The sequence below is a fragment of the Panthera pardus genome, unplaced genomic scaffold (genome assembly GCF_024362965.1).
Source record: "Panthera pardus isolate Hobbes unplaced genomic scaffold, ASM2436296v1 HiC_scaffold_8, whole genome shotgun sequence".
Classification (NCBI taxonomy): Eukaryota; Metazoa; Chordata; class Mammalia; order Carnivora; family Felidae; genus Panthera; species Panthera pardus.
The window spans coordinates 17,944,356-17,953,888 of NW_026527013.1; the positions used below are offsets into that span (position 1 = coordinate 17,944,356).

The 9,533-nt window shown below is 55.3% G+C and overlaps 1 protein-coding gene across 2 annotated transcripts; it reads right to left on the reverse strand.

Annotated features, from left to right (window-relative positions):
* Positions 1-230: 230 nt before the first annotated feature.
* LOC109247770 (cytochrome b-c1 complex subunit 1, mitochondrial) lies at positions 231-8,973 on the reverse strand. Of its 2 annotated transcripts, none has more exons than XM_019416730.2 (13): positions 8,842-8,973; positions 8,447-8,587; positions 6,349-6,435; positions 5,154-5,283; positions 4,736-4,934; positions 4,122-4,201; positions 2,590-2,705; positions 2,207-2,350; positions 1,915-2,075; positions 1,719-1,804; positions 1,296-1,384; positions 868-943; positions 231-426 (listed from the first exon to the last, which is right to left on the reverse strand). In XM_019416730.2, the coding sequence occupies exons 1-13, from the start codon at positions 8,908-8,910 to the stop codon at positions 362-364; spliced, it is 1,443 nt and encodes a 480-aa protein (XP_019272275.1). In that variant the 5' UTR covers positions 8,911-8,973; the 3' UTR covers positions 231-361. The 2 variants fall into 2 exon arrangements, with proteins under 2 accessions (XP_019272275.1, XP_019272274.1); XM_019416729.2 differs by having other exon boundaries at positions 8,447-8,590; positions 8,842-8,967.
* Positions 8,974-9,533: the final 560 nt, after the last annotated feature.

The following is a 9,533-nucleotide window of genomic DNA, read 5'->3' on the forward strand; positions in this document are numbered from 1 at the left end:
GTCAGGAGCATACCCCATGTGGCTAAGTGGAAACATCTGGCTTCAACTCCTGCAGGCATCAAAGACTTCCGGCTTCTGTGCTGTGGCCCCCACGCTTGCCTCTGGCTGAGGACACATCAGCATGTGGGAAGATGGAAGGATCTGGGGGATACACAACTGGAGGGAAGTCCATGCTCCCCCATCCACTGCCCAGTGGACTCCATGGCAATGTGAAGAGAAGAACAACGCAGTTCTCAACACAGGCTTTTATTGGAGGTAAGGTAATCCGCACACAGGTCTGAAGAGCTGAGGTGGTATGTTAGGGGGCGGGAGGTAGACCATGAACCCCGGCCCCGCCCTCTTGCCAGCACAGCCTTCCAGCCTAGAAACGCAGCCAGAACATGCCGCTACGGATCCGGTTGTAGTCTGGGAGCTGCTCAATGGGGCCTGTGGGGATAGGGTGGGGCGTCAGGGTGGGGTGCCTGGCCTGCACAGGGACACCTGGCCCTGCGCCGCACCCGATCCAGGGCTGCCCGGAGCAGCACAAGACAGGCTCTGAGTGGAAAAAAGGAAAAGCACATTCCCCCAGGGGTGCTGAGCCTGTCCCTTCATGCTCCCTGGCTCTTGGAGCCCCACCCCATACATGGAGGTGTCCGTTACCTGGCGGGTGTGGGGTATTGATGGAGGCACCTTGGCAGGGAGTCAGGGAGCTGCTGGGACAGGTTTTCTGAGCAAGAACTCCCTGGCAGCCAGGCTATTGGGCAGAGCCTCTCAGGGGCCTCAGTTTGCTGCTGCCAGGCTAGGCTGGGGGGTGGGGGAGCAGAGGCAGAAGGGGAGCCTAAGAGGAGACCTGAGAAGGATAAAGAACAGGCCCCCTAGGCCACTCACCAAATCCAGCCACTGCTGGACACTGATCATAGAAGTACTTGGAGCAGACCTCACGTACCACACTGGCATCCACTTCCTGCAGGGTGAGACAGAGCACGCCAACTGACAGGCAGGCTCCTGGGACCACCTCAGACAGTCAACACTACCCAGCCGACCAAGATCTTCCATATGAACCATGGCACAGCCCCCTTACCCAAAGGGGAAAGGCGGCAGGGCCCTCCTCCTGTAGACCGCCACAGGCCCCACCCATCTCCTCAGCTATCAGTGCCTCTGCCCTGCCCTCCACTTATGCCACCCCTGCTGGTGACGCGGCCTAGGACATCAGGGAAGCCTACGGGAGCAATCTGCACCGTCAGGCCTCAACTCCCCGCCCTTTGGGGAGCCTGCCAGGTCTAGACTCCAGAACATCTCCCAGGGGCCCTCGTTACCGCAATCCGGCTTTCCCACTCGGCCAGGGGAATGCGGCGGCCATAGGTCAGGAGACTACGTCCGATGTCCTCACACACAGGAGTGGTGCCTGCAAGGTCAGGGGAGGCTTCCAGGTCCACCCGGTCCAGTCCCGGACCACAGGCACACAGTGAAGCTCTGGCTCCAGGCTGACGCTGGGACTGTGCTCAGACTCCAGATCCCAACCTTCACTTCTACAACCATCTGCTACCGTAGCGATGGGCTGTTGCTGACCTGGCTCACCCACACCTGTATCTGACATGCCAAGCCCCTGGGGGTGGGAGTGGGGTATGGCATGGCCTTCAAAGTTTGCCTTTCCCATCTTGGTTGGGAATGGTGGCTACACTGGGGCTGTCCCTGCCAGGATGCGCTCCACCCCCTCCCCACAGGGCTGCTGCACTCACCGTCCAGATGAGACACCAGGGCATTTCGGAGGATGTTTTTGCCCCGGAGCACCTCACTCTCTGTGGCACTGGTGCACAGGCGCATCCTAAAAGGGCAGGGGATGGGATGGTCATCCCAAGAGACCGTGCTGTCTCCTAGCCCCTCACTGTCCTCAAAGGCCCCTAATGCACCCAGCAGTACTAGGCTGCCACTCACCACTGGCCTTGCAGGAAGAACATCATGTCATCGATTTTCATGCGATCGCAGACAAAGTGTGCACCCAGCAACCCAGTGTCTGCGTAGCAGATATTGAAGGTCTGGAAACTCTGGCACAGCTTGTTGGCCACGGCGACTGCAGCCAGTGGGCTGGACAGGTGCTACCGGGACAAGGACCATCAGCACCCACCCTCCTGCCTGTGGTCTACACCCTGAACCCCAGTACAGGAGCCCACGGCCTGACACCCTCTGTTCCTTGAGGACAAAGTCCCGTGCCCGCCCTGGCACTCACCGTGCCACCACCGTAAGTGCAGTCATAGTGGCCAATGATGGCATTGGCTACTTGGAGGGCCACGTTGTCCGGGTTGGCCCAGCCAGGCCCCTCTACCGCAATAGCCACATGGGCCAACGGCAGAGCATCGTCGCGGTGGCGGATCTGAAACAGTACATGGCGAGACTGAGGGACGGCCACAATGTCCGGACGACGAGAAAAGGTACAGGGTGTGGGTGAAGCATGCCCATGCGCGCGTGAACGTGTGTGCTTGTGAGGCAGCAGCCACAGGACCCCTTCACAATTCCTGAGGCACCTTTGGAGTCATGAAGATAACCTTGTACGCAAGCATCCTTCCAGAGGCCCCAGCTGAGAACACTACCCCTGCCCACAAGGCCACCTACCTCGCTGCCAGTGAAGCGGCATGGAGCGAGAGTGGGCACAGCGTCCTCTGTGTATGTCTCAGAGACGCCGCTGAAGTGCTTCTGGGCGAGATCTACCAGCTGCCGGTGCTCCACCCCTGCCGAGACAGAGAGCATGGTTACCAGTCAGGGGACTCACGCACAGGGGGAGGACCCCACGTCCCATCTTGCTGGGAGACGGCAGAAGGAAAACAGGACATCAGGACAGGGTGAGGGAAGAGAATCCGCCAGACGGACTCCGCCTCACGGGCAGGGCAAGCACCTCAGGGTCGAACAGCATCCGTCCCCTCAACCACAGGGAAGCAGCTGCATGCTGCGCCTGAAGGTGGGTCCTCATGTGATGCGTTCTCACCCACATCAAGGACGAGATGGGGGCTCCCTGGGCACAAGGCCACCTGTCCTGCTTTGCCCCTCTGGCCCTTCCTCAAGCCGATGGGGGCTGCTGCCCTGTGGGCGGTGGCAAATGAGAGGACACAAAGAGGTGCTACTGCAGGGCCGTGACCAGCTCCAGGTACGTTTATAAACAACATTGTAATTTCAGGCCCTCGGGACCCCTGCAGACTTCACATCCTCGCCTTGACAAGAGGAGGCCTCTGCTGCTCTAGCATCTCGACCAGTAGGTGCCCGGACCCCACTGGACTCAACACAATCTCACATGTCACTAGCTTACACTGCTCTTGGTTCCCAGGTTCCCAGGCCCTGAAGCCACCAATCATGCTCTTTTCATCAGTCCTTTTCACCCATCCAGCTGCCAAGACCACAAGCTAGAGAAACATCCTTAATCCCACCCTCCCCACCACGGCCAGACCTCCTGCAGATTTCCATCGATAGAACCATCCTGAGTCCATCCATCTCCCTCCCTTGCTCCTGCTGCCTCCCACCAGAAACATGCCACAGCCCCTCCTTGGCTGGCCTGCCTCTGCTTTGGCCCTCCATGTGGCAGCCAAGCGTCAGGCCATGACACCGCCCTGCCCCTCTGCTCGGGCTCCCCACTCCTCACCTGAATGACCCCCCTATTCTTTAGACCTCAGTTCCAACAATAATGTGTTCCAAGAGCACCCCCTAACCTCCAACTCTGGGTCCTCCATTTCAGTCCCCCTGCCACTGGGTGCCTCCCCTTGAAAGCACTTCCCGGTTTGTCACTGAATGTGTGTTGTCACACCCCAGTGTCTGGCCTGCCCACCAGCAAAGCTACAAGGAACAAACCTGGGGCTAGTATCTCCCACCAGCCTGCAAACTGGATCTCCTAACAAAGGTGGGGCTGAGAAAGGCCTGTACTAATGAGGGGGAGCAGCATCCCTATGTGGCAGGTCCCAGTGGTGGTGGTAGGGCAGAATGCCCTCCCACCTCAGAGAGCATGGGAGAGAGATCACTCTCCACAAGAACAAGACAGGAACAGGGTGCCCAGGAGTGGAAGATCCCTTGTGGTCAGAACCAAGAGACCTGGGCTCCAGTAAGCAAGGCTGGTGCCCATGCACCCATTACCACAGGGCTTCAGGGAGCCCATCACTCACCTCCGGCTGCTGCGAGCACCATGCGAGGGGCCTTGTAATGCCTGCTGACATACTCCGTCAGGTCTGCACGAGATAGCTTCCTGCAAGACATATGGCCAATGGCTTAATGCCTCTCCCAAACCACAGCAGTCTGGGTCTCACAAAACAGTGCTGAGGAGACAGACAAGGGAAGACATGGCTTCTCCGGGGAGCAAGCCCTAGCACAGCCCTCAATCCCCTTTCTCATCTCTGTCGCCCAGTCCTCTGGGGCCCCGCTTCACGTCTGCCTTTAGGTCAGGCTCAGTCCTTCCTCTCTGAGGGGGTGAGCTGATGCTGTGAGGTTCTCAAGGGGCGGTATCAGTGCTTATCCCACCCGGGAACAAGGAGCCACACAGATTCCCAACGCTCTCTCCCTCAGGATTTCAGGACACGCACAGAATCATACCCTACAAAGAAGCCCGCAATGTGAGTGAAGACCGTACAGGTATTTAAAAAGCCCTGCAAGGACCACAGGGCACAGAGAAAACATTTCCAGTTGTGCAAATTAAGAACGTATAATAGCAAAGGGCAACTAAAACCAAACTCGTGTGGATGGGGCTTGAAAACATTCCAGCACAGGCCCAGCCAACCCTCACCTGACATTCCCGCTGGGCCCCTCCACAGCCTGGGCTAGAGGTGTGCCCTGGAATGCTGTGGCGTGCAGGTAGTCAAAGACCACGTCCCGCATACATGCATCATTCTCCTGCAGCTCCTGTAGGATCACATCACGCTCCTTCTCAATCTGGGAGTCTTCTAGGGCACAGTTCTGCACAATGTCGGCCAGGAGCTCCACAGCTGGACGTGAGAAGGGCAGGTTTGGGAACCAAAGTGCAGGTGGGGCCACTGCAGGCCGGTAACAGCACAAAACCCCCAGGCCTGGCATGCCTGCCTGCCCTGCGGCAAGGATCTGCTGTCATGGTAACCCCACTCTTCAGCCAGGCCAAGTTCCTGGGGGCCTGTCCTCTGTACCCCTGAAGTCCTATCCCCGTCCCTGCCCCATCCTCCAGACGTTACCTTTTGGCAGGTCCTTGGATAGCGCCTTGATGTAGTATGCTGTGTGCTCCCGGGTGCTGTAGGCATTGAGATGCGCCCCCATGCTCTCCACCTCCTTCTCCAAGGCGTTGCCAGGCCGATTTTTTGTTCCCTGGAACCAGATATCAACACGACCATCAGGAGCCACATGGGAACTGAGGACCCCTATCTTCAAAGGCTAAAGTCCCAGCAGGACCAGTGGTCTACAGGCACCTTCCTCATCAAAGACTATGGGGATGTACAGTCTACAGTCTGTCCTCACCAAGTGCCGAGCAGGCCACAGTATCATGGGCTAACAGAATGGAGACAGCCAGGGGCCAGGAGAGAAGGGCACGGTCAGTGCAAGTGCTGCCTGAAATCCAGATCCCCATAGCAGCCTGATCTTACCAATCACCTTACTGACAGTCATAGCCAGATTATGTCACATCAATGTTTAGATGACACTGTCATTACCCACTCTACCCCCATGCCATTCATATGACTGTGTATGTGCTAGTGGACACCTCTGTGGGACTCGACCCCAGTCCCCTATGTATGTGTGGGTGTTGCTGTCCACGGGCACACACACACGCATGTTGAGATCTACATACACATCTGTGATGCTGCTGCTGGCTAAGCTACCTACCCGGTCCTGCTCCACACCCCTACCGATCCATATCTCCTTCTCCATTTTTTCATTCATTCAAAAAACTCAGACTCCATACCAACATGGGCTGGCTTAGGGGCTGAGGGTGGTGACTGTCCCCACCTTCAAGAAAGCTCAGTATTTACTTCTACAAACAAGAGATGTCCGGATATTCTGCCAGAGCAGAACATTTCACAAGAACACAACTTGCCTGTGTCTGTGAATTTGTTAAAATGCCCGTTATCTATCTACGTGTTCGATTCCACACCAGCGTGCGCACATAACAAAGGCCTGGCCTCTCTGTGAGGAGTGGGGTTCCCGCAGCTCCCCAGGTTTTTTTCTGGCTCTAGGAGCCTTGTGCAGGGGCTGACCAGGTAAGTGCTCACTCAGGAGAGGCCAAGCCCTCATGGTTCCTCCCAGAAAGGCCAGCCAGAGATCGCCCCCCTAGCTGAAGCCCATAATTGAAGAGGTTGGCTTTGCTGACCTGCATCCTCAGGAGGGACAACAGGCAGATGTAAGCCCAGGGGTGATGCAGGACTTCAGGAGCCTCACCTTGAAAGCCAGATGCTCCAGAAAGTAACCTGCCCCGTTGTTCTTCTCAGTCTCGTAACGGCTGCCAACATCAATCCATACCCCGACCTGGACGAGAAGCCACCAACAAAGGTAACACACAAACCACCCCAGACTCCACTCACACCCTACTCTGGGTGACTCAGCAGAAGCCCCAGGATGGGGCTCATGGTCCCAGAGTGGGGGAGAGCTGTCTCAGTAGGCCCCCTGTGCTTGGAGATACAGCTATGCCCTGGGCACAGGCACTGGCTGAAAAAGGACCTACTCCAAGGAAGTTTCTAACTGTGCACATTCACTCGGCTCCATTACCAATATGAACTTTTTATATTCTGTCTTGCTTTTCAGTTGATTTTTAAATTTTTTCTAGGCAAGCTACACATCATTTGCAAACAACAATTTATTTTCTCTTTTCTAAAAATTATACCCTACCTTTGTTCTGGTGATTCTTTCATTTCCCCATTAAGGAAGGAGGCTGTTGGTTTAGACGCTGAATGTTTTATCCTATTAAGCAAGTAGACTTCGCTCACAATTATTAAAAAAAGTTTTAATCAGACCTGGATACCTAACATTGCACAGTGTCTCCTTGGCACCCAATGAGAGAATCCCATAATTAAGAAAAAAAATTTTTTTGTTAATGCTTATTTATTTTTGAGAGAAAGAGAGACAGGGTGTGAGCGGGGGAGGAGCTGAGAGAGGGAGACACAGAATCCAAAGCAGGCTCCAGGCTCTGCGCTGTGAGCACAGAGTCTGACACGGGGCTCAAATTCGCGAACCTCAAGATCATCACCTGAGCAGAAGTTGGACGCTTAACCGACTGAGCCACCCAGGGGCCCCTCGCATGATTTTCTTAATAGTCTCCTGGTGTGCTATGAAACACACGCCACACCATGCACCTCACATAGGTCACATAGTTCTAGTCTTTTAATTTTCCTTCACAGTTGATTTAAAAATTTCACATTTACTTTCCTAAGAGATGCTGATACACATATGTTGTAAATTCTTACACTGACATCTATTTCATAACTAACATCTTAGGAAGTAGAGTTCGCCTAACAACCTGTTATCTTTGGATTATAACTGACAGCGATCTTTCTCTGGCATTTGGAGCACAGCGGTGCCCCTTACAATCTAGAGCGTCTCAGAGTCCATGAAATACAGCATTCTCTCCCAAACTTTTTTTTTTTTTTTTAAGTTTATTTACTTATTTTGAGAGAGGGAGAGAGTGTAAACAGAGGAGGGACAGAGAGAGAGAATCCCAAACAGATTCTGCGTGGTCAGTGCAGGGCCCAATGGCAGGACTTGAATGCCCAAACCTTGAGATCCTGACCTGAGCCAAAAACCAAGAGTCAGACACTTAACCAACTGAGCCATCCAGGTGCCCCATCTCCCAAACTGTCTTAACAGATCAGTTCATAGCAGTGTCATATAAGGAAGCTGCCCATGATCTTTTACTGTATTTAGTAACAACTTATAACAAAAGACATTATCTGTTCCTGAAAAACCAGAAGAATTTACCAATAAAACCACTTAACCCTGGAGTGTGGGGTCCAGAGAAGATGATTACATCTTGAGAATCTTCTCACCTATTCATATACTGTATCTAGCCAAGATTTCTCTCCTTAAGTCAATTTTGAAAATTTGTATTTTTTGGAAAGTCATCCATTTCTTTGGAATCTTCAAATGCATTCCTTTCGCAAGTGCGTGAGTGGTCTAGCCAGGAGATCATGACTTTGGGCCATGAGTTTAGCAGTCACCTTAGGTCTCTGAAACCCATTTTCCTCACTGTAAAATGAAAACAGGATCACTTCTCTCGTATGCGCTGCTTAAGGAAAGGAAAACGCTGGAAAGGAACTTGGCCTCCTGCTTGGCAGGCATCATCTGCTAAATGAGTGTTATAGTAAGGAATGGCCCAAGAAGGCAAGCCTAGCTGGGGTCGGGATTAAGGTAGCAGAATCAATCCAGCGGCGGAGAGAAGTCTGACCCAAACCACAGAAGTCTCGAGCCCAAGGTCACACCCTGTCCTGAGAAAAGACGCCAGGAGCAGTATGGAGGCGACCTCCCAAGAGGGGGCCCCGCTCACCGTGCAGGTAGGCTGGGAGGACTGCTCGGAGGCCACTCTCAGCCCGTTGTCCAGCAAGCTGACCTGTGTCTCTGGCACGCTCTGGAGAGCTTGAGCGAAGGTGGCGGTGGTCCTCAAGGCAGGCGACCTCAGCAGGGCCGGCTGAGGGAAAGGGACAACCGAGACTTAGGGCTGGGTTGCGGGATCGCTCCTCGGCTCCCAGGCCAGCAGTGGGAACCCCGTCCCCGGACCTCCGGTCAGCCGCGAGACTCCTATCCCCGCTCAGCGCCGTGACCTTCCCATGGCCCTGACCCCGGAACCTCCCCAATCTCGACCCGTCGCCGCTAACAGTCCACTCCCCGTTCGGGTTCCGAAGCCCCGCGCTCCGCGGCCTTGTGCTCTCGCTGTCGCCTCACCGAGCGGTGGGTGCGAAGCAGCACTCGAGTCCCGGCGCTAGCCGCCCGGCAAACTGCGGAAGCCGCCATCTTCGAGCTCCAGTCAGCGCCAGGTCGCGCCACGCTTGCGTAGAGTGGACGCAGCGGCGTCCGAGGCGCAGGCGCACTACCGCAAATATGGCGCTCGGCCGCCTCCTAGCGGAGACCATGGCTATTCTCATGCGGCTAGTCGGTGGCTCTGTCCGGGTGTCCACCGGTACCTGCACACGTCAACCCACCTGGCCTGCGCGGGTCCGTTCGCAGTCCAGTTCCTCTTCCCCTTTCACCCGTGGGAGGCAGGATGCGCGATATTTCTCACGAACCGCGGGCGTCCCGAATCCACTGTGTACTCGGAGTTGCAGCGCTGTGTAGGGCCGCAGCCGCCGCGTGTCTGAGAATGGGAGCCCCCGCCCTGGGTAAAGCACCACCGAGGGCTCCTGGGACTATGAGGTAGCTTCTGATTGCGGTTTTCTCTTTAAAGGGTGAAGCAGATTCAGATGCCCGACATCGAAGGAAGTTAACAAGATGTTGCTAAGGGGCGCATGGGTGGTGGCTCAGTCGGTTGGCCGTCCGACTTTGGCTCAGGTCATGATCTCCTGGTTCACGAATTCGAGCCCCGCGTAGGGCTCTATGCTGACAGCTCAGAGCCTAGAGCGTGAATTCTGTGTCTCCCC

What these genes read in the sequence shown, in the direction of transcription:
- LOC109247770 (XM_019416729.2), bottom strand. Translation starts at nt 8,910, where the DNA reads ATGGCGGCTTCCGCAGTTTGCCGGGCGGCTAGCGCCGGGACTCGAGTG. An exon ending in CCTCCCAGCCTACCTGCACG is followed by an intron (nt 6,436 to 8,446) that starts GTGAGCGGGGCC and finishes CTTCTCGTCCAG; the next exon opens with GTCGGGGTATGGATTGATGT. An exon ending in TCCAGCAGTGGCTGGATTTG is followed by an intron (nt 427 to 867) that starts GTGAGTGGCCTA and finishes CTATCCCCACAG; the next exon opens with GCCCCATTGAGCAGCTCCCA.